The 25,845-nt window shown below is 42.1% G+C and overlaps 1 protein-coding gene across 1 annotated transcript in view; it reads left to right on the forward strand.

Annotated features, from left to right (window-relative positions):
- The window catches only part of kcnh8 (potassium voltage-gated channel subfamily H member 8), a 397,801-nt gene that overhangs the window by 275,197 nt on the left and 96,759 nt on the right, over nt 1–25,845 (forward strand). Inside the window, exon 7 of the mRNA XM_033039823.1 lies at nt 16,454–16,661. Within this exon, the coding sequence (XP_032895714.1) occupies nt 16,454–16,661 (208 nt within the window). The remainder of the gene's footprint in view (nt 1–16,453; nt 16,662–25,845) is intronic.

The raw sequence follows: 25,845 nt of genomic DNA on the forward strand, positions 1-25,845 counted from the left end.
ATAAAACTTGTAACAATGGAGTCGACTTTTTTGAAAAAAGTTTTTGGGATATATATCGGGATTAATTGAAATAGGTACAGTAGTTGCGGTAAGAAGATCATTTTTATAGCATTAATTCTACCAAGCATTGAAATGGGAAGTGTTTTCCAGTATTTAATATTCTTGTGTAGTTTATTCAGTAAGGGTGGAAAATTTAGTTTAAATAAAGAGGTATATGTCTTAGTTACATAGATTCCTAAGTATTTAAATTTATCTTTAACTATTTTAAAAGGGGATTGTTGTAATGTATGTAGATTGAGTTTTGTTATTGGCATGATTTCACTTTTATTCCAATTAATTCTATATCCTGAGAACTGACCAAATTGAGTTATTAAATTTAATAGATTTGGAATACTAGTTTCTAACTTTGTAATATATATTAGTACATCATCTGCATATAAGGAAATTTTATTCCTTGTTTCTCTAGTGTTATATCCATATATTCTTGTATGGGTTCTAACGCTTTCTGCTAAGGGTTCGATTGCAAGAGCAAATAATAGTGGGGATAGTGAACATCCTTGTCTACAACCTCTAGAGAGGTTAAATTTAGTTGATAACATTTGGTTTGTTAATATTCTAGCTGTTGGATTAGAGTATAACAATTTAACCCATGTACAGTACTTCTCTCCCAATTGAAATTTTTCCATCACCGAAAATAAATATGGCCATTCTACCTGGTCAAATGCTTTTTCAGCATCTAACGAAATAATTGCTAGATCTGCGTTAGGAATTCTATTGGAGTATATAATATTGAATAGTCTTCTCAGATTATAAAATGAATAACGTTTTGGAATAAAACCTGTTTGGTCGGGGTGTGTTAATTTGTTAATCACTAAGCTCAATCTATGAGATAGAATTTTAGTTAATATTTTCTGATCAGTATTTAAAAGGGCTATTGCTCTATATGAACCTGGGTCTTCAAGATCCTTGTCCGTTTTTGGTATGAGTATGATTGTAGATTCACACCCAGGAATTTGAAGCTCTTGACCCTTACAACCATCCCGTTGATATAAATGGGATTGTGGGTCTCCATCCTACTCCTTCCAAAGTCCACAATCAGTTCCTTGGTTTTGCTGGTGTTGAGGGCCAGGTTATTGTGCTGGCACCATATGGACAGTCGCTCGATCTCTCTTCGATACTCTGACATCCCCATCAGTGATACGTCCCACAACAGTGGTGTCGTCAGCGAACTTGATGATGGAGTTCGCACTATGACCGGCTATGCAGTCATGTGTATAGAGTGAGTATAGCGGGGGGCTGAGCATGCAGCCTTGAGGTGCTCCCGTGCTGATTGTTATCGAGTCTAACACATTTTCCACCAATACGACAGACTGTGGTCTGTGAATGAGGAAGTCGAGGATCCAATGCAGAGGGATGCGCAGAGACCCAGTTCTGCGAGTTTGGTAACCAGATTGGAGGGGGTGATTGTATTAAATGCCGAGCTGTAATCAATGAATAACAGCCTGACATATGAGTTTTTGTTGTCCAAGTGGTCCAGAGCGGCGTAGAGGGCCAACGAGATCGCATCCACCGTTGATCTGTTGTGGCGGTAAGCGAACTGCAGAGGATCCAGGTTTTTGTCGAGGTAGGAGTTGATTTGCGCCATGATCAACCTCTCAAAGCACTTCATCACCACAGGCGTTAGTGCCACTGGCCAATAATAATTGAGGCACGTCACCTTACTCTTAATTGCAGTAGGGGGGGGGAGAGATGAAGGCAAGCCAAAGCCTGGTAAGTGGCAGTTGGATACAGCAAGTGCTGAGTTACTCCAGCAATTTGTGGTTATTTATGGAAACCAACATCTGCAGTTCCTTGCTTCCACAAAATACTGAGGACAGAGCGCGGCGATTGGAGGAGGGAGACGTGGCACAGACCTGCGCTTCTTCCGCAGGCAGGATCGATCCCGGTCGGGTCTCCGGCGCTGTCCCCAGTGCCCCCCCCACGGGTGGCCAGAGAGGTCGGGAGTCAGACGGGAGCTGTGCCCCCAGGCCCACAGCCAGCGCAGAGAAACAGCACTAAACCCAGCTCAACTCTGCCTGTCCTAGTGAACCTACAGCCCTCCCTGGACTTGCGGGAAATATGGCCAGCGTGGAGAAGCAGCGCTGGTATCCCGTCAGTCCAGACAGGGCTGTAGTTAACCCGGTGAGACAGGCAGCTTTGAGCTGCATTTAGCGCTGGATTGAGCCTCCGAAGCCTCGCGCGCGTGTGTGTGTGTGAGTGTGCGCATGCGCGCGTGGCCGGCAAAAAATTGTGTCCCCCGTCCCCTCCATGTTTTGATAGCGAGTTCCGCTCTTGCATGGCCATGAGGTGTTACCCCGTTAACCTGCCAAGAAAATGACTTAATTAAACAAACTTGTTTTTTGAGCTGTCCTATTTCACCTTGCCACCAATCGGTGCCTACACTAGGAAGAACACTTTCTTCAATGAGTCACAACATACATTTTCATTGGAGATTCAGCGTTTCTTTTAACCATTTACCAGTTTACCTTTCCTCTTCAACTACTCTAACATTGACTATGTACAAGGTTGATTTTATATTCAGCACCGGACAGATGTGTTGAAGCACATTTTAAGCTCTGTCTAAAGAAGTTAAAAATATATCTCACTTGACTGTGCATTATATTGTAGTGTGCTTATTTGCACTACAATATGCTGCACAGTAAAGTGAGATTTTCTAGTGAGACTGGTTAAAATCTATTCACACATCAAAATTGGTAAAACCAGATATGTTACAGCTTTAAAATAATTTGGGTATTGAGACAGATTAGATGGCTGGGTAGAATTGCTATAATCAATTAATCTGAAATTAAATTTTCTCTCTTTTCTACAGATTTTGTTGGATCTGCTGAGACTTTTCATTATATTCTATTTCTTTGTCCTACTTTCAATATCGGTAAAATAAAGTAAAATATTGTATTTTACTTTGTTAGATTAATGGTATCCGTTCATGATTGTTGTCATTATTAACGTCACAAAACTTTGGTAAAGAACACTCGTTTATCGATTGCAGCCTGCGTTAATGAGTGTTATTTCTTTTTAATTGGATAGAGATAGTCACTAATAAAACCTATAAAGAGACCCTTCCACAGTCGACCAAAAACATCCCTATTAATGTTCTCCAGAGATGCTGCCTGACCTTTTGAGTCACTCCTGTACTTTGTGTCCTTTTGTGTATCAATCAGCATCTGTAGTTCTTTTTTTCAGTAAAGAGACTTGTTGTTTAAGAGATTTTTGAATTACTCAAAATGTATAATTAATTGTATTTCTTCAGAAATGTGAGGAAATACGTCTGAGTGTTGAAATTACAATTACAATACAATTTATTGTCATTTGAGCCTCAGTGAGGCTCAAACGAAATTCTGTTTCCACAGCCATACAAACAAAGACAATTCCTGGACATACACACAATTTAGTTCACACAAACATCCATCACAGTGGACCCACTGTGATGGAAGGCAAAGTATTTTCTCTCCCCTGTTCTCCATGACTCTCCTGATGTCGAAGCCCCAGGCGGGCGATGATAAGTCCCATGGCCATTTTAGGCCGTGCCGGGTGATTTACGGCCCCGCTCCCAGTCTAGAAGTCTCGAAGTTGGAGCCCCCGGCGGGCGCTGGAATGTCCCACGGCCATGAAGCCGCGCTGGGCAATGTATGACCCCGCTCCAGGTCGTTCCAACCCCGCGACACGGGCTGGAGAAGTCGTTTTGCGGGAGCTCCGGGAAGCGGTCTCTCTCTCCCCCCGGACCCGCGAGCTCCCGGTGTCCCAGTCCACCGGACCTGCGCCTGCGTTGCTGGAGCCTCCGAGCCCCAGGAGTCGAGTCGCAGCAGCGAGTCACCACCGCTCCCCATGCTCCGAGGCCGGCCAGCCCCACGATGGTGAGTAGTCCGCAGCTCCGCAGCTCCGCAGTCACCCGAGCCCCCGTGTCGTTCAGGTTGGAGGCCGCTCCACGGTGCTAGGCCCCAACGACAACGGAGACCCGACAGGGAAAAGGTCGGGTCTCCCAGACAGGGAAGAGATTTTAAACAGTTTCCCCTTCCCCCCGCCCCCCACATATACACATTTAAAACCAGTATTAAAAAACACCAACACTACATTTAACTAGACAAAAAATTTTTAAAAGACAGACAGGCTGTAGGGGCCGCTGCAACGGGTGAGTCGCGCCACCAAACCATGTTTTACTGAGTTTATAACAAGCTGTGCTGCATTGTGTGAGAAAATAGCTGAGCCAAATATATTTTCTGTTTTAGAATGTTATCACAATAGAAAAAAAACCCAGCTGTTGTACTTGGTAAATTTGTTTTATCTGATCATAAAACAGTTATTATTCTAATTCTTAGAAACCCAAATTATTATTCTCTGACTTTGCTGTCTTGTCAAGGTAGAGGGCTGCTGTTTTACACCAGCCTCCTGCAGTTAGGGTAGTTAAATGTCAAGGATTATGAAACTTGAATGATTATGATTAGGGGGTGACCTTTCCTTAACATTTCTCCAAATCAATTTGCTTTTAATGTGAAGTGTTGCAAAATGGGACTGCCTGAATTCAAAGGCTTTGCCTGTATGATTTTATCCAGTTTTTATTAAATGAAATTTCAGTAATGACAAGCTTCAGTTTTGTGGTTATCCCAGCACTCTTTCTCTCCCTAAAGTCAAGGCATTTTGTTGAGCACGTATTTGACTACAGATTCTCATCCTAGAAAAATAGAAACATAGAAATTAGGTGCAGGAGTAGGCCATTCGGCCCTTCGCGCCTGCACCGCCATTCAATATGATCATGGCTGATCATCCAACTCAGTATCCCGTACCTGCCTTCTCTCCATACCCTCTGATCCCCTTAGCCACAAGGGCCACATCTAACTCCCTCTTAAATATAGCCAATGAACTGGCCTCGACTACCCTCTGTGGCAGAGAGTTCCAGAGATTCACCATTCTCTGTGTGAAAAAAGTTTTTCTCATCTCGGTTTTAAAGGATTTCCCCCTTATCCTTAAGCTGTGACCCCTTGTCCTGGACTTCCCCAACATCGGGAGCAATCTTCCTGCATCTAGCCTGTCCAACCCCTTAAGAATTTTATAAGTTTCTATAAGATCCCCTCTCAATCTCCTAAATTCTAGAGAGTATAAACCAAGTCTATCCAGTCTTTCTTTATAAGACAGTCCTGACATCCCAGGAATCAGTCTGGTGAACCTTCTCTGCACTCCCTCTATGGCAATAATGTCCTTCCTCAGATTTGGAGACCAAAACTGTACGCAATACTCCAGGTGTGGTCTCACCAAGACCCTGTACAACTGCAGTAGAACCTCCCTGCTACTATACTCAAATCCTTTTGCTATGAAAGCTAACATACCATTCGCTTTCTTCACTGCCTGCTGCACCTGCATGCCTACTTTCAATGACTGGTGTAGCATGACACCCAGGTCTCGCTGCATCTCCCCTTTTCCTAGTTGGCCACCATTTAGATAATAGTCTGCTTTCCTGTTTTTGCCACCAAAATGGATAACCTCACATTTATCCACATTATACTGCATCTGCCAAACATTTGCCCACTCACCCAGCCTATCCAAGTCACCTTGCAGTCTCCTAGCATCCTCCTCACAGCTAACACTGCCCCCTAGCTTAGTGTCATCCGCAAACTTGGAGATATTGCCTTCAAATTCCCTCATCCAGATCATTAATATATATTGTAAATAGCTGGGGTCCCAGCACTGAGCCTTGCGGTACCCCACTAGTCACTGCCTGCCTTTGTGAAAAGGACCCGTTTACTCCTACTCTTTGCTTCCTGTTTGCCAGCCAGTTCTCTATCCACATCAATACTGAACCCCCAATGCCGTGTGCTTTAAGTTTGTATACTAATCTCTTATGTGGGACCTTGTCGAAAGCCTTCTGGAAGTCCAGATACACCACATCCACTGGTTCGCCCCTGTCCACGCTACTAGTTACATCCTCGAAAAATTCTATAAGATTCGTCAGACATGATTTACCTTTTGTAAATCCATGCTGACTTTGTCCAATGATTTCACCACTTTCCAAATGTGCTGCTATCCCATCTTTAATAACTGACTCTAGCAGTTCCCCACTACCGATGTTAGACTAACTGGTCTGTAATTCCCCGTTTTCTCTCTCCCTCCCTTCTTAAAAAGTCGGGTTACGTTTGCTACCCGCCAATCCTCAGGAACTACTCCAGAATCTAAAGAGTTTTGAAAGATTATTACTAATGCATCCACTATTTCTGGAGCTACTTCCTTAAGTACTCTGGGATGCAGCCTATCTGGCCCTGGGGATTTATCGGCCTTTAATCCATTCAATTTACCCAACACCACTTCCCGGCTAACCTGGATTTCACTCAATTCCTCCAACTCCTCTGATCCGCGGTCCCCTGCTATTTCCGGCAGATTATTTATGTCTTCCTTAGTGAAGACGGAACCAAAGTAGTTATTCAATTGGTCCGCCATATCCTTGTTCCCCATGATCAACTCACCTGTTTCTGACTGCAAGGGACCTACATTTGTTTTAACTAATCTCTTTCTTTTCACATATCTATAAAAACTTTTGCAGTCAGTTTTTATGTTCCCTGCCAGTTTTCTTTCATAATCTATTTTTCCTTTCCTCATGGGGCCTTTGCACGGGGCGAGTTGACGCAAGATGTCACCAGAGTGAAGAGGTCATGGTCCAGCACGAGTCTCGCACGATATAACGGGGGTAGATAAAGAGTTCCCACGGTACTCGGCATTTCTGTTATTTGTGCGAGTGACTTGTCCGTTTCCCGAGCTTTCGCGTTAAATCTTGAATGAACATCGTGAACTACACGTGACACAAATGATGTAACTTTTTTTTTCACACACTATATATATCCTCCCTTGGTTGAATTGGCTCATTTGGAGACATATTTTACTATGTATGTGGGAGACACAGATGGACTGAGCACAGTACCTCGGTCTTACTGTGTAGTGGGAGAGGGGGAGAAAGAGACGTACACTCACAGAGGCAGAGTCTCTCAGCCTGTGTAAGAGGGAGGGAGAGAGAGAGAGAGGCACACACAAGGTGGATGTGAAATCTCACCTGCCTGTTTCAGTGACAGACACCCGCCGCCAGTAAATGAAGACACCCCCATCTGTCTCCCCCTCCTCTCCCTCGACTCCCCCACCTTTCCCTCCCAACTCCAGTCCCGTCCCGACCCCCTGGGAAACTGAATAGAGCAACAATATAGATATAGAAACTGAAACAATATAGAAACTGAATAGCGCAACATGGCAAAAACATCTCTGACACGCTTTACCCCCTTTCTGTGAGATTTTCTGGGAGCCATCTCTGCAAGTGTTCCTGTTAAAAAGATTATCCAACAATGACAATTAGGTGGGACGTCCTCGAAGGTCACATGTTCCCTTGTCGATATTTTTACTCACCTTCTGTCCCCTCTGTCCAGCTTCCGGGTTTACCGTTCGCAGGAGTTCCCACGCGCTATATCTCTAAAATCTGAAGTTAGGTAATGTCTAAAGGAACTGCAGACGCTGGTTAATGCTGGTTAATACGCACAGAAGGACACAAAATGTTGGTGTAACTCAGCAGGTAAGTCAGATCTGGGAAGAATAACATAAAAAGCTGGAGTAAGTCAGCGGGTCAGGCAGCATCTCTGGAGAAAAAGAATAGGTGGCGATTCGAATCGGAGCCCTTCTTCAGACAGCCTAATCGGAATTGAGTCTGAAGATGTGTCTCGTCCCGAAACATCAGCTATTTTTCTCCAGAGATGCTGCTTGACTCGCTGAGTTACTCCAGCTTTTTGTGTCTGTCTTCGGTTTAAACCAGCATGTGCAGTTCACTCCTTACACGGGTCTCTGTACAACATTGATTGGTAGCGTTCCGGACCCCTGGACCCGAGGACTCCGACCTGTATCTCTCAAAGAAGTACATGTAAAAAATTTCTCACGGACCATAAAAATGCGTAACCTTTCAGTAAAGTCCCTTTTAAAGTCCCTTTTAAAGATTATAGTTATTTTCTTGAATCTCATTAACATAACTCATGAATAAGTTGATGTCCATATGCGGATGCAAATGTTCATTTTTATTTATTTTTTAAATTCAATCCCACAGAAGATAATTTTTACTCACCTTCTGTCCCCTCTGTCCAGCTTCCGGGTTCACCGTTCGCAGGAGTTCCCACGGTACCCGCAAGAGTTATTACGGATATCGCACTGGCCACTACGTTCATATAATGTTGCAATACTCAACCACAAGTGTACAAGTCAATCTTGGAGAAATTCAAACTTTCTTGAAATTTCTCCCGAGTGACCAAGTTACATGACTACCTGCCGTTAGCGCTACGGTGGTCACCGGTGGTCCACGAATGCCGTACTGTTATCGCACGAGGTTCCCACGATGTTAAACTCCGGTTAACTCTTGCGTCAAGTCGCCCCGTGAAAAGGCCGCTTAATTAAGTTCCTTGTCCTCCTCTGCTGGTCTCTGAATTTCTCCCAGTCCTCTGGTATGCTGCTTTTTCTGGCTAATTTGTACGCATCATCCTTCGCTTTGATACTATCCCTGATTTCCCTTGTTATCCACGGATGTACTACCTTCCCTGATTTATTCTTTTGCCAAACTGGGATGAACTATTTTTGTAGTTCATCCATGCAGTCTTTAAATGTCTTCCATTGCATATCCACCGTCAACCCTTTTAGAATTAATTGCCAGTCAATCTTGGCCAATTCACGTCTCATACCCTCAAAGTTACCTTTCTTTAAGTTCAGAACCATTGTTTCTGAATTAACAATGTCACTCTCCATCCTAATGAAGAACTCAACCATATTATGGTCACTCTTGCCCAAGGGGGCACGTACAACAAGACTTCTAACTAACCCTTCCTCATTACTCAATACCCAGTCTAGAATAGACTGCTCTCTCGTTGGTTCCTCTACATGTTGATTTAGATAACTATCCCGCATACATTCCAAGAAATCCTCTTCCTCAGCACCCCTGCCAATTTGATTCACCCAATCTATATGTAGATTGAAGTCACCCATTATAACGGTTTTGCCTTTGTCGCACGCATTTCTAATTTCCTGTTTGATACCATCTCCAACTTCACTACTACTGTTAGGTGGCCTGTACACAACACCCACCAGCGTTTTCTGCCCCTTAGTGTTTCGCAGCTCTACCCATACCAATTCCACATCCTCCAAACTAATGTCCTTCCTTTCCGTTGCGTTAATCTCCTCTCTAATCAGCAACGCTACCCCACCTCCTTTTCCTTTCTCTCTATCCCTCCTGAATATTGAATAACCCTGGATGTTCAGCTCCCAGCCTTGGTCACCCTGGAGCCATGTCTCCGTGATCCCAACTATATCATAGTCATTAATGGCTATCTGCACGTTCAACTCATCCACCTTATTACGAATGCTCCTTGCATTGAGACACAAAGCCTTCAGGCTTGTTTTTACAACGCTCTTACCCCTTATACAATTATGTTGAAAAGTGGCCCTTTTTCATTTTTGCCCTGGTTTTGTCTGCCTGCCACTTTTACTCCTCAATACTGATGCTCCACAAGGATGCATTCTTAGCCCCTTTCTTTACCACATACACACACACACACACGACTGTGCAGCCAAACACAAATACAACTCAATGTACAAATTTGCAGCCGACAACACCGTAGTGGGCCCAATAGCAAACAATAACATGAGGGAATACAGAGATTGGGAACCTGGTGACCTTATGTCAGGACAACAACCTTTCCCTCAATGTTATCAAGATAATAGACATTGTGATTGACTTTAGGAACAGAAATACATACCCTGGTATACATTGATGGTGTCAAAGTAGAGATGGCCTAAAGCTTCAAGTTTCTAGGAGTAAATATCACCAACAACGTCCTGGACCAGCCATATCAACACAATGGCCAAGAAAGCACACCAATGCCTCTAATTCCTTGGAAGGCTTAGGATGTTCAGCATGTCCCATAGGAAGCAATTTATAAGGATGCTCCGTAGGAAGCATTTTATCAGGATGCATCACAGCTTGGTTTGGGAACGGCTCCATCAAAGACTGCAAGAAATTGTATGGAATTGTGGACACAACCATACCATCACACAAACTAACCTTCCTTCCATTGACTCCCACAAAATTTCACACTACCTCAGCAAGGCCACTAGCATAATCAAGGACGAGTCTCACCTCAGACACTTCCCTTCTCCCCTCTTCCATCAGGCAAGAGGTGCAGAAGTGTGAAAACGCACACCTCCATATGCAGGGACAGTTTATCCGAGGTGTTATCAGGCAACTGAACCATCCTATCACCAACTAGAGAGTGATCCTGACCTACCATCATCCTTATTGGAGACCCTCGGACTATCTTTAATCGGACTTAACTGGACTTTATCGTGCACTAAACATTATTCCCTTTATCCTGTATCTGTACTCTGTGGACAGCTTGATTGTGGACAGATTGAACTAAAGTAGATTCCCATTTAACAACTATTTCCTAGAAATATGATATTGGATATAATTTTTACCAACAAAATCCACACCAATCACTGTGTATTAGTGGCTACAAATTGTTTTCAGCTTTTGAAATGTTGTCTGTTGAGTTCAGTGAAATCAAAAGGTTATTAACTCAAGTGGTTTTATCATGGGAATATAATCTAGGCTGACACTTTGATGTAGGACTAAGGTTGCATCTAAGTGCTGGGTATCTCAATCTTTGCGAACTAAGGTCTGAGGAGGAAAATTAAAATCAAAAACATTCTTTGTTAAGTCAAGAGTGTTTTATTGACAAGTCCCAGATAGAACAATGAAATTCTTACTTGCAGTAGCACAAGAGAATATGTAAACATAGCACACTGTAAACAATATAATAAATAAGAAAAAAAACATTCTGGGTGTGTATATCTACATATTCTCACATATACACACAAACACACACATAAATATGAATATATATATATATCTATATATTAAAATTGTGTGTGTGTGTGTGTGTGTGTGTGTGTGTGTGTGTGTGTGTGTGTGTGTGTGTGTGTGTGTGTGTGTGTGTGTGTGTGTGTGTGTGTGTGTGTGTGTGTGTGTGTGTGTGTAAGATTCCATTTTCAGATATTTTTTCAGATTAGGCCCTTTGATTCCTTGGTCGGCCAACACCACACGCTGAAACTCCGAGATTTTTTCCATTTCGTAGAGATTTCACTTTTACATTATCAATGTAATCAAGAGATTTCAATTTACATGCACTAATCCACTCCTCATTAAATTTTGTCATGTTTATGTACACATTTTTAATAAAATCCTTCCCCCCCCAAAAAAAATTAAAAATGTTAAAAAAAAACAGCCAATAAAATGTTGGTGAACTCTTCCACTTCTCTCCCCATTACCCCACCCCTCTCCCTCCCCCACCCCTCTCTCTCTCCCTCCCTTCCCCCACCCCTTCCCCCTACCCCTCTGTCCCTCTTCAACCACTCCCCCTACCCCTCTCCCCCTCCCTCCCCACTCTTCCACTTCTCTCCCCCCTTCCCCCACCCCTCTCCCTCCATCTCCCACCCTCTCTCTCCCCCTCCCTCCCTCTCTCCTCCACCCCCTTCCCCTGCCCTCTCTCCCTCTTCCACCACTCCCCCCTACCCCCTCTCCCTCCCTCTCTCCCACTTCCACCACTCCCCCTACACCTCTCCCCCTCCCACCCCATTCTTCCACTTATCTCTACCCACCCCCCATCCCCCACCCCTCTCTCTTCCCCCCTCCGTTCCCCCTCCCTCCCCACTCTTCCCCCTCTTTCCGCTCTCCCCTCCTCCACCTCTTCCCCCTCTCTCCCCCTACCCCTCTCCCTCCACACTCTTCCCCCTCTCCCTCCTCCCTCCCCATCATCCTCCCCTCCCTCTCTCCTCTCTCCCCCTCCCACCACCCTCTTTCCCCCCTCTCTCCCCTCTTCCTCTCTCCTCACCCCTCTCCCTCCTCCCCTCCCATCCCCACCCCTCTCTACCGCCCTCTCTCCCCCCACCTCTCCCCCCTACCCATCTCTGCCTCTTCCACCACTCCCCCTACCCCTCTCCCCCACTCTTACCCTCCCCCTCGCTCACCACTCTTCCCCTCTCTCCCCCATACCCCTCTCCCCCTCCCTCCCCACTCTTCCCCCTTCCCCCTACCACTCTCCCCCTCCCTCCACACTCTTCCCCCTCTCTCCCCTTCCCCCTCTCCCTCCTCCCCCTCCCTCCTCCTCCCTCTCTCCCCTTCACTCACCCCTCTGTGGCAAGTATTTCACACAAGGTTGGTTGGTGCCTGGAACATGTTACCAGGGGTGATGGTGGTGGCAGATATGTGAATGGTGTTTAAGAGACTTTCAGATAGGCACTTGGATATGTAGAGAATGGAGGGATATCGGTCATGTGCAAGCAATGAGATTAGTTTATCATGGCATCATGTTCAGCACAGACATTGTGGGCCGAAGGGCCTGTTCTTGTGCTGTACTGTTCAATGTTCTATTTCAATTATATGTTATTCATTATTTTCTGTGTTTTAATTATAAGTATGTCTACATTAATTATTTAAACATAATTGTATGGTTTTTTAAATGTGTCTGACGATGAAGGACATTTAAAAGCAGTTAAAAAGCCATTGAGAGTCATCAGTGTGTTCCAGGGATAGGGTTTAAGATATGGTGCCTGAGGCCCAGAGGCCATTTGCAGAATCCAAGGAGGTTGAGGACTGCAGTGAGCTGGGTCAGAGATGATCGAATTTGTATTTTTGTACTATTGCAGAATATTCATTGTCAGCAATAAATTGTATGATTTATAGACTTTGTAAAAATATCTGGCAATTATATCATTGTCATACAGGAATTAAAATAGCAGAAATGCACTTGTTTTATTCGTCATTTCTTGGGTAAGTCTAGAATCAGGGGTCACCGTTTTTTGTGTTAGAAAAAGGGGTAGGCCATTTAGGACTGAGATGAGGAAAAAATGTTCACCCAAAAAGTTGTGAATCTGTGGAATTCTCTGCCACAGAAGATAGTGGAGGCCAATTTCCTGGATGTTTTCAATAGAGAGTTAGATTTAGCTCTTAGGACTAAAGGAATGAAAGGATATGGGGGGAAAAAGCAGGAACTTGGTACTGATTTTAGATGATCAGCCATGATCATATTTGAATGGCGGTGCTGGTTCGAAGGGCATAATAATAACTTTATTAATAATAACTTTATTTATAAAGCACTTTAAACAACTACAGTTGCCACATTTACAAAATAATGGCCTACTCCTGCACTTATTTTTCTATGTTTCTAATTCAGTTGGCTGTGGTAATGTTATTCTTAAGACATAACAGATGTGTAAGTTTTTTTTGTTTTTTTTTAAATTTATTTTTATTAGAAGTACAGTAAATTACAGTAATACACATCACATATATCTTAATACATTTGTTGTACCACTTCGTTTTTCGAGCTTTAAAAAAGGTAGAAATAAAAGAAGTAAGGAAAGTGAGCAAGAGTCGTGAAGGTGCAGGAAAGTGTTGGGAAAAGAAAGCCCCTTAGGGAAGAAGTTAGAGAAGGAAGTAAAGAAAGGAAATAGACCCTAGAAAGAAAAAAAAAAAAGGAAAAAAAAGGAGAAACAATCGCTCTATTATAACACAAAAATCCGCAAAAAAGGATATACCAACCGTGTTTTTTTTTTACCCCCCGTTACCAGATCCTGGTACCATTTATTTTTAAAAATTACTATTGCACCTTATGCTTGTAATAGTTCCATAAATGCAGACCACGTCTTTTGGAAGTGGGCTGCTTTGCCTGCGAGGAGGAGTCTCATCTCTTCCAGGTGTAATGTTTCGAACATGTTTGAAATCCACATTTTTATTCTTGGTATTGGAGCGTTTTTCCAGAATTTGAGTATAAGCTTTTTTCCCCATTATTAGCCCGTAATTAAGTAAGTTCTTTTGAAACACGTTTAGTTCGGGGTTTCCTTCCGATATTCCAAAAATGATCCATTCTGCTTTTGGTACAAGTTTTATTTTAATTAATTTTGTGAAGATTTCAAATATTTCGTTCCAGAATTTTTGTATTTTTATACAAAAAACAAAAGAGTGCGCTATGGTAGCTTCTTGTGACTGACATTTATCACAAGTGGGTGAGACATTGGGGAAAAGTTTATTTATTTTAGTTTTTGAATAATATAGTCTATGTAATGTTTTGAATTGAATTAAAGTATGTCGTACGTTGATCGAGCATTTATGCACATATAGTAAATGTTTATCCCAGCTCTCTTTTGAAATGTTTATAGCTAGTTCTTGTTCCCAGTCTCTTCTAATACCATCGGTTGTAGGTATTTCTATATTTAAAATAATGTTGTATAAGTATGATATTAGATTTGCTGATTCAGCCTTTGTCTTCATGGCTTCATCCAATATGTCTAGGGGCATGTTATGATAGTCTTTTGTGTATTTTTTCAGATAGTCACGGATTTAAAGATATTTAAAATATTGATTATTTTTCAAATTATATTTCAGTTGTAATTGGTGAAATGATAATAATTTTCCTAATTCATACAAGTCTCCGAGCGTTTTGATTCCCATTCTTTCCCATTGTGTAAATGATTTATCTATAATTGAAGGTTTAAACGACGGATTATTGACTATTGGCATTAAAAGAGATAGATTTCTTAATTTTAGATTCTGTTTTATTTGTTTCCAAGTTCTAATTGTGCTATGTATCATTGGATTTTTATTGTAATTTTTGTTATTCAGATTCATTGGTGAGAGAAGAGTCGCTCCTGTATTACACGGAGAGCAGTCCTCTCTCTCCATTACAATCCAGTCCACCTGCTGGGCAGAGTTGTCCAGCAGGTGAATCATATTTTTAATATTTACTGCCCAATTATAGTACATAAAGTTAGGGAGCGCTAGACCACCCATCTCTTTTGGTTTACTAAGGTGTGCTCTTTGTATTCTGTGGAATTTATAATCCCATATAAAATTTGCAATGTCTGAGTAATTTTTTGAAAAACTTTTTTGGAAGATATATAGGTATTGATTGAAATAAATATAGGATTTGTGCTAAAAAGATCATTTTTATAGCATTTATTCGACCTATTAAAGACATCGGGAGTGTTTTCCAGAATTTGATTAGATTATTTAGTTTCTTAAGTAAGGGACTATAATTGGCATTAAACATAGCGTGATAGTTTCTAGTAATTTCAATTCCCAAATATTTGAATTACAGATGTGTAAGTTAAGGGCCTGTCCCACTTGGGCAATTTTTCGGCGGACTGCCGTTGACTGTCAAGTTCGCGGCACTCGCTGAAAAACCGGGAACTGGAATGGCGAGTGTCAGAGTGGAACACACACACAATCACATCGCAAAGGCGGGGGCTAGAGAAAGCGGGGGAGCGCTGTCTGAAACTTACACAGTGCAAAGCCAAGGTGATACAGATACACACGGTAAACAGGAAAGTTAAGACGGCTAGCACAGTGTACGGTAAGTCCTTTAAAGGAGGGGGGAAGGGAAGGGAGAAGGGGGGGAGGGAGACACTTTTAAGAAGCCAGACAACTTTTAATAAGCCAGAGATACACAGCTGTGAAGTTCGGCGGGCATTTAACATTACTGGTCGGTTATCCTTGGTTCTGAAAACTCGTGTTTACGTTTTTTTTCCCCCAATGAGCCAATGAAAATGCCTGGTCAGCAAAGGCGATTAACTAAAACTACCTACGACTAGCTCAACTACCTATAACTACATAGCGACCTCATTACAACTGCACCTGTGACTACAGGATTATCGATTTTCTCCATGGCGACCAGTTTTTGGTCGCAGAAAAATTTTCAACATGTTGTAAAATTTGTGGCAACCATACTGAGGCCGCGACTAGTTCCCAGATGCGGGAACTCATCGCGACCATGAAGGAGACTCACCAGGGACCACCAGCGAACATGAGGCGACCATGTGGCGATCATGAGGCGAGCGCAGAGTCTCCTGCACTCGCCTAAAAAGTCGCCTAAGTGGGACAGGCCCTTTAAGGGAAGTGAAGTAATCATATTTCAGCAAGAAAAGGAATATTTTGTCTACTAATAATGTCCTCCGTGAGAGAATCCAATAAATTAATTTATAACTTGAATTGTCCTAATAAGGGTGGCACAGTGGCGCAGCGGTAGAGTTGCAGCCTTACAGCGCCAGAGACCTGCATTTGATCCTGACTACGGTTGCTGTCTGTATGGAGTTTGCACATTCTCACTGTGACCACGTGGGTTTTATCTGGGTGCCCCGGTTTCCTCCCACATTCCAAAGACTTGCAGGTTAATTGGCTTCTGTAAATTGTCACGAGTGTGTAGGATAGATCTAGTGTACGGGTGATCATTCATTGGCGTGGACCTGGTGGGCTGAAGGGCCTGTGTCCATGCTGTATCTCTAAACTAAATTAATAGACAAAATGGTGCTGACCGTTAGTTTTTCTCCCTTTTCTTGGCAGGTCTCAATTGTTCACCTTCTAAAAACGGTACGCCTGTTACGTCTGTTGAGATTATTGCAAAAGCTGGATCGATACTCTCAGCACAGCACGATAGTTCTCACCCTGCTAATGTCCATGTTTGCATTGCTGGCTCACTGGATGGCATGCATCTGGTACGTTATTGGCAAATTTGAAATAGAGGGCAACAACCCACATACATGGGACATCGGTAAGTCCTCTCACGCTTGCATGATTTTTAATGTCATATCTTTAGCAGTCATTTACTTCAAACCATCCATCTATTTCCATTTTAAAAACAGGCATGTCTGTCCATATAATTTGTTAAGAAAGCAAATTGAAAGTTTTTGCATTCTGAGTCGTATTTGAAAAGAATATGGATCAGGAACAGGTACGATTTGTAGTATTGCGTGCAGTTCTGGTCGCCCAATTACAGGAAAGATGTGGAGGCTTTGGCACGAGGTTTTACCAGAATGCTGCCAAGATTAGAGGGTGTTAGCTAGAAGGAGAAGTTGGATAGACTTGGATTGTTTTCTCTGGGATGCCAGAGGTTGAGGGGAGATCTGATAGAGATATGTAAAATTATGAGACATAGATTGGGTAGACAGTCAGAACCTTTTTCCCAGGTTGGAAATGTCAAAGACTACGGACGGCATAGTGGTGCAGTGGTAGAGCTGCTGCCTCACAGTGCCAGAGACCCAGGTTCGATCCTGACCTTGGGTGCTGTCTGTGTGGAATTTGTACTTTCTCCCTGTGATCGCATGTGTTTTCTCCGACTACTATGGTTCTCCCTCATTCTAAAAACATGTAGTTTGTAAATTAATTGACTTCCGCAATTTGCCCCCAGTGTACAGATGATTGATTGTCAGCATGGACTCGGTGAGCTGAAGAGCCTGTTTCCATGCTGTATCTCTAAATTAATATTAAAGACTTGAGGGTAAAATTTAAAGTAGATATGTGGACCAAGTCTTTTACACAAAGGGTGGTGGGTGCCTGGGGCATGTTGCCTGGGATGTCCGTGAAGGCAGATACAATCGTAGCGTTTAAGAAGCTTATAGATAGGCACATGGATTTAGGGAAAGGAGGGATTTAGATCATGTGCAGGTGGATAAAATTAGTTTACCTTGGCATTATGTTCGGCCCAGACATTGTGAACCACAGGGCATGTTCCCTCACTACACTTTTCGATATTCAGTGTATTATATTCTTAATTCTCTAATTTAAACTCCTTTTGAGAACAGTGGAATTGTCAGAGGGTAACTTGCACAACATTGCATCTGCCAAGCAATGCTAATGGAATCTGATTTAATGTTGTTCATTGAAATTAAAGCGCTCTGCATGTTTAGTATTAAAAATAATAATTGATGGCATTCATTGTATTTATTCATTTTATTGGATTTTGACTTAATGTGAAAAAAAGACTGAAGGAAATACTTTTTACGCTGTTTACAATGAATATAATGTACAATATTTTGTGGTGCTGATCTCTTCACAGTGGGTTTAGTGAGCAAATCACAATTCATACTTTAATATAAATGGTGTTAGCTACTGTATCTGGTTTGCTGCCAGAAGCAAGGAAACTTTGCATGGTTGAAAAATATGCTGATATTCTGTCTCCCTAATAAGTTCTATTTTTAGGGAGACAGAACGCTTCGCAATCAAATCATATTGAAGTGAAAGCTGCAAGCACTGAGTGGGTACAAATGCCACAGTAAATAAACCAATGTGTATGCTACCAGCTTACACAGCAGGCAATGGGTCCACTCTTCATTGACAAAAGAGCACATTGTATTGGATGCTTAGTTTAGTTTAGTTTAGTTTAGTTTGAAGATACAGCGTGGAAATAGGCCTTTTGGCCCACCCAATCCGCACCCACGAGCGATCCCCGCACATTAACACAAGCCTACACACTAGGGACAATTTACGCATGTCCCTTACACAATTTACACATGTTCCTTGTTATACCAAGTATACAAACCCAAGCCAATTATCCTACAAACCTGTACGTCTTTGGAGTGTGGGAGAAAATTGAAGATAGACAATAGACAATAGACAATAAGTGCAGGAGTAGGCCATTTGGCCCTTCGAGCCAGCACCGCCATTCATTGTGATCATGGCTGATCATCCCCAATCAGTACCCCATTCCTGCCTTCTCCCCATATCCCCCGACTCTCGGAGAAAACACATGCGGGTCACGGGGAGAATGTACAAACTCCGTACAGACAGCACCCGTGGTCGGGATCGAACCCAGGTCTCTGGCACTGCAAGTGCTGTAAGGCAGCAACTCTACCGCTGTGTCACCATGCCGCTCTCTCACAAGATTATCTACATTTCTTTCTGAATGCAAACTTTCCGGAGAATGAGGTCTGTTGAATGTTTCTGACAGTTGAATGACTGTGGTTGTGTGCTATATCTCATGTCGGGGAGAGGAGGTAAAGCTCATTTGTCTCTGAACCATATGGTCGAGGAGCCAAGCATTGAATTTTACTCTCCATCCCAATGGAGAAGCAATATTCACCACGTTGCTGGCTGCAGTAGACCCTATGCCAGCATATTCAGCACTTCACCTTTACTCAGGAATTTTCAAACTTTTTTCCTTTTATCTTATATAATATTTCATGCTTATAATAACACAGAAGACAGAATTTGTCCATCAAATCCATGCTGCCTCTGAGGGTTGATGCAACAATTCTAGTTATATAGTCATACAGCAGGGGAATATGCCCTTTAGCCCACTAGGTCTGTACTTACACTAACCGTGCACTAATCCCATTCTTCCTCTTACATTCCTATAAACTCCACCTACTACCCAAGGATTGTACCACTCAGCTACACACTAGGGACTACTATCTTATCAACCAGGTAGGTTAACTAGCTACTGGATTAGTTTAGTTTAGTTTAATTTAGAGATACAGCAAGGAGATATAGACATGCTGGTTGAATGGTTAGATAGGTGGCAGGTGAAATTTAATGTTTGCAAATGGAAGGTGTGACATTTTGGTACAGAGAATGACATGAGACAATATAAATGAGAGAACACAATCCTAAAAGAGTTACAAGAACAGTGGAATCTGGAGGTATATCTTCTGAGTTAATTGAAAATGACAGAGCAAACTCAGAGGCAGCTGGTAGAGCTGCTGCCTCACAGCACCAGAGACCCAGGATTGATCCTGACCTTGGGTGCTGTCAGTGCGGCGTTTGCACGTTCTCTCTGCGACCGCATGGGTTTCCTTTGGGTGCTCAGGTTTCCTTCCACATCCCAAAGATGTATGGGTTTGTAGGTTAATGGCCTCGGCGTATTGTCCCAATTGAGCAACAATTGGATGGGAAAGTGGGATAATGTAGAACTAGTGTGAACGGGCAATTGATGGTCAGTGTGGACTCAGTGAGGTCCTGTTTCTGTGCTGTATCTCTAAATTAACTGTGCAAGAGACATGTAGCATGATGATTCCAAGGATGAGAGGCTTTGTTACCTGTATAATCAGGAGAGGTTGAGGTTGTGCTCCTGTGATCAGAGAAGGTTGTGAGAAGGTACACAAAATTGCTGGAGAAACTCAGCGGGTGCAGCAGCATCTATGGAGCGAAGGAAATAGGCGACGTTTCGGGCCGAAACGTCGCCTATTTCCTTCGCTCCATAGATGCTGCTGCACCCGCTGAGTTTCTCCAGCAATTTTGTGTACCTTCGATCTTCCAGCATCTGCAGTTCCTTCTTGAACACAAGGTTGTGAGAAGATCTGATGGAATTAATTAAAATCCTGCAGGGTAGATAGAGAAATATTGTTCCCATCAGAGAAATAGTCAAAGGTACATAGGATGAAAGCGAATGGCACCAGGAACAAAGTGACACGAGGAAGTACTCTTCTATGCATCGATTAGCTAGGGTCTGAAATGCACACCTAGAGTATAGTGGTGGCAGATTTGAGTGCAGTGTTCAAATGGAAGTTGGACCCACTCCATCCTGGCCACACACTCATTCCACCATTGCCACCAGAAAGAAGGTACAGGAGCCCGAAAACTGTCACGTCCAGGTACAGGAACAGCTTCTTCCCTACAGCCATCAGGTTATTAAACACGACAACAAATAAGCTCTTTCAGTCCAAAATCACTTGCAGGACCAAAGGATGAGGATGGTGTGGGAGGTGAAACCAGTTGATTTGTTCTTGCTCTGAATTAGTACAGATTCAATGGACCAAATGGCCAAATGCATGTGCAGTAACTATTGTGTGTTTCTGAGCCATCTGAATACATGAGAAAGCATTGACTCCATCTACATTTCACTCTGCCTCGACAAGGCTGCCAGAATTTTCAAGAACGAGTCTCACCCCGGTCACTCCTTCTCTCCACTCCCATCAAGCAAGCGATACAGACGGTTTCTTCTCAGCTGTTATCAGGCAACTGGACCATCCTTTCATCAGCTAGAGTGTGGTCCTGACCTCCTATCTACCTCATTGGCTATCTTTAATCGGACTTTATAAGACTTTATCCTGTGGTAAATGTTGTACCCTTTATCCTTCATCTGTGGACGGCTTGATTGTATTCATGCACAGTCTTTTCTTTGACTGGATAGCACACCAAGAAAAGCTTTTCAGTGTACCTCTGTAGAGGTGACAATAAGAAACTAAACTAGACTAAACTAAACAAGGACTTTGGTGGCAGGCTTCCGTATCCCTTTAAGAACTGCTGATTCAGTCATATGGCGGCCAGATTATGCTCAGCTGAGCAGATATGGCATTAGGCCCCACATTTACCAAAGCAGGTTGGCTGGTGTCTGTTTCAGACATGCACCCTGAGGAGCTGCCTTCATCAATTTGTGCAACTATATTGATTGGTCTTATTTAAATAATGCAGACAGAACACTTTAGCTTACACGCTCAATCCATGTCCATGGGCTTTCTTCAAAAATGAAGTTCCCACAAATAATATTCCAATTAAAGTCTGTGTACGGCCACATAACTCCAAGTAGCTCTATCAAATATTTATAAAGACAATAGACAATAGGTGCAGGAGTAGGCCATTCGGCCCTTCGAACCAGCACTGCCATTCAATGTTATCATGGCTGATCATCCACAATCAGTACCCCATTCCTGCCTTCTCCCCATATCCCTTGACTCCGCTATCTTCAAGAGCGCTATCTAACTCTCTCTTGAAATCATCCAGAGAACCAGCCTCCACCGCCCCCTGAGGCAGAGAATTCCACAGACTCACAATTCTCTGTGTGAAAAAGTATGTCCTCATCTCCATTCTAAATGGCTTGCCCCTCATTCTTAAACTGTGGCCCCTGGTTCTGGACTACCCCAACATCGGGAACATGTTTCCTGCCTCTAGCCTGTCCAAACCCTTAACAATCTTATATGTTTCAATAAGATTCCCTCTCATCCTTCTAAATTCCAGAGTATACAAGCCCAGCTGCCCCATTCTATCAACATATGACAATCCCTCCATCCCGGGAATTAACCTTTTGAACACATGCTGCACTCCCTCAATAGCAAGAATGTCCTTACTCAACTTTGGAGACTAAAGCTGCACACAATACTCCAGGTGTGGTCTCAATAGGGCCCTGTACAACTGCAGAAGGACCTCTTTGCTCCTATACTCACCTCCTCTTGTTATGAAGGCCAACATGCTTTCTTCACAGCCTGCAGTATCTGCATGCTTACTTTCTGTGATTGATGAACAAAGACTCTCAGATCTTGTTGTACTTCCCCTTTTCCCAACTTGACATCATTTAGATAATAATCTGCCTTCCTGTTTTTGCTACCAAAGTGGATAGCCTCACATTTATCCACATTACACTGCATCTGCCATGCATCTGCCCACTCACCCAACCTGTCCAAGTCACCCTGCATTCTCATAGCATCCTCCTCACAGTTCACACTGCCACCCGTTCACACTGCCACCCAGCTTTGTATCATCTGCAAATTTGCTAATGTTACTTTGAATCCCTTCATCTAAATCATTAATATATATTGTAAATAGTTGCGGTCCCAGCACTGAGCCTTGCGGTACCCCACTGGTCCTTCGATTGCAGACTCCAAGTTTGATTTGCTTCACCTTTGGGGTAGTGTAGCTTTCTCTCTTATTAAGAGCTTCAAATGTAGTACTGGTGTTATTGAAGAAAATAAAAGCTGTTTAGACAGGATAGTCTTCTTCTTCGAAAGGCCCTTAGGATCAAGGTTGCTTCCACTTTGGTTTTGTGGGTTCCGGGTGTGATGAAGACTGGGTGGTTGTTTGGGAGGTGACGCACACTTTTCACCGTTTTCACTCAGCTTCTGTGTTTCCCAAATGAAGACAGGCAGACCTCTGAGATGCTCCTTTTCCGTTTTGCCGGGTTCTGAGATAGGGATTCCCTGAATTTGGTGAGGGTGTTACGGATGTGTCGGAGAACATCATTTTTTTCCTCTGTCGACCTGGTAATCTCTCACTGCGATATTGTTGAAGGTAATGAGCTTCCGAGCAATGCAGCCCACCTAAAAGATCAAAGTGAATGAAACTAGATCCTCAGCACTGTCCTGCCAGGCCACAGGAACTATATTCTTTCAAATATTCTTTCAAATATTCTTTTCAAAAATTAATTCAAAAGGTAACACAATCTATAATGTTAAGAAATGCCTCGCATTCAATTGCAGGGTTTAAACTCTGAAGAAGGGTCTTGACCCGAAACATCACCCATTCCGCTGCAGAGATGGTGATTGTCCCTCTGAGTTACTCCAGCATTTTGTGTCTACCGCAGGGTTTAAACATGCCTACTTGATGACATTATTAATTCCCCTTCCTGATGCAATCTGGAGTAATATGGCACCTTCCAAAATTAAAATAGAATATTAATTAACCAATATTTTTTAAACTTTTATTACATATCATAATTATTTCTCATTATTAACATTACTCAGTGACATACTATTTCTGGAATCCTGTATTTCACGTTTTCTTTATTTTTCTAAATTATTAACACTGATATGCATTGCAATGCCGGAATCTGATGGGCTGCACAGAGTTAATGTTAACGTTAATTCGACAAGGACTTTGTGTCCTGTGAATTTGGACCGAGTCTGCCTTTATAACGTGAAGATTAGCAGGAGGCCACATGGCAGGCTGCTGTTTCTCTTAGATAGTCAAAGCTGTCATATGCAATTTGTGTAACTTTGATAGTGTTCTCGGTTGGCTGTGAGTCAGCTCTCGTTGCAGTACCTTCTCCAGTCAACTTCAGTAAAAGCAAAGCTGGAGCAAAAGCACTGAATTTACAGTAAAAATAATCAGGCACATTTCTAAACCAAGTCTTTCGTTTGCATTCTTGCATTATATCGAAAAACCTGCAGGATAACTACGGGATACTATGTCCTTCAGCAATGCAGAGCCTAAATACACAAACCCCAATGTTTTAAAGTCACTCTAAAGTCACCACATGCACCACGTGGGGTAGGGAGCTTTTAGAAATAATCAAGCTGTGTAAAAACTTGGAAAGGATAACAAAATGTTCACAGATGGCAGCAAGAAAGATTTAGTACTGCTGTCTGTTCTGCTCGGTGGATGACGTGTTTTTTTCTAAAATTATGAAGTTGTCAACCTTTGTTGAGTAAGACATTTGAAAGATTGTGGCAAGTGGAAATTGCTCCTGTCAAAGCTTACTAAGCATTGTTGAAGTGGAAGGAATCCTGACGTTTGCTGTAGTTTCCATTTATTCTCTGAACAAGAGAACCTTAAATATATGATATCTTCCAAAGGTGCTTAAAATAATTACTAAAGAACCAAAGGTGAATTTTCTTTTCTTTCAATGTAAGTGAAGTTTCAAAAGGAAATTTCATTAATTGTCTTACTGTGTTCTTTGATATCTTGCATAGTGGCATTGCCAGTTCTAGTTGGTAGAATAGGGATCACCATTGGGAGAACTTGAAACAGTCTGCAACTGAATCAGAGAATAAATCCATATCATGCTGCCTCAGATGATCAAAACCAGACTAGGAGAGCATATTGATAGTGCTTGTGTTAGCTGTTCATACATTTAGCACTATTTAGTACTAGTATATATTTTATTTCGAACATGTAAAACAAAAACAATTAAAAACAAAAAAAGTTAAAAACAAAGTAAAATATCAATAAAATGAAATGAACAATAAACCTATACACACCTCATTGAATAACTTCTCATAAACATCACAAATTAAAGCTTACATGTTTGAAAAGGAGGGAGTATACACTTATTTATTCCTACCCCTTCTCCACTACTCATCAATTAATTCACAAACTTTATCTCATCTACATATATACACATACACAAACATATACATGCATACATATATCCATACATAAGCCACATACATATGTACATATATACATGCATATGCACGCACGCAAACATACATATATACAGTTTATATATATACAATTATCCCAATTCTATGTACAACGCGATTATTACACTGTGTTAATAAACTAAAACTTAACTGTCATCACTGCCCTTTCTCATTCTTATACCTCTGGAAAATATTTATTTTGCACTTCTTAATCGGAGTAATGTTTGTGCTTTGCTTGAGTTCCACATCCAAATGATTCCACAATTTCACCCCACAGATTGAAATACATAGTTTATAGTTCATAGTTGTATGAGTTAAAGTTTCTTTAAATTAAACTTTCCTCTCAAATTATAACCACCCTCCCTGTTAAAGAACATTTTTTGTATATTACCTGGTAGTAAATTATTTCTTGCTTTATACATTATTTGTGCTGTATTCTACTAGATCCATAAATTTCAAGGCATTTGACTTTAAAAACAAAGAGTTGGTGTGTTCACAAAATCCTACTTTATTAACTATCCTTATGGCCCTTTTTTGCACATGCATAATGGATGTACGGTGCTTTTGTAAGTGTTACCCCATACCTCCACACAGTAATTTAGATACGGCAGTACAAGTGAACAATAAACAATGTGCAGCTCTTTGTGATTCAGAATGTGCCTTGTTCTTCCCAGGACTGCAATGCTCCTTGCCAGCTTTGCTCGCACGTGTTTTATATGAGGTTTCCAGCAGATTTTGTGTTTAATATCACACCTAGAAATTTGGAATAGAATAACATAAGAACATAATAACTATAAGAACATAAAAGGCATAAACAGGAATTGGCCATTTAAACTCCTTGACCCAATCCAACATTCGATATCCTGCCTAATCCCATATTTCTAATTCCATTGTGGTCCAAAAATCCATCAATCTCAGCCTTGGATACTCTCCATGAGTGAGCATCCACAGACCTCTGAGGTACAGAATTCCATTCCAGATTTAGATTATTGCTCAAATTAAAATGTCCTAGTTACTGTGGTTGGGGTAAAACTTGTCTCCTGGTCAATAGACCAGGCCTCTAGTCAAGTCAAGTCAAGTTTATTCGTCACATACACATACAAG

This window comes from Amblyraja radiata, chromosome 2 (genome assembly GCF_010909765.2).
Source record: "Amblyraja radiata isolate CabotCenter1 chromosome 2, sAmbRad1.1.pri, whole genome shotgun sequence".
Taxonomy (NCBI): domain Eukaryota; kingdom Metazoa; phylum Chordata; class Chondrichthyes; order Rajiformes; family Rajidae; genus Amblyraja; species Amblyraja radiata.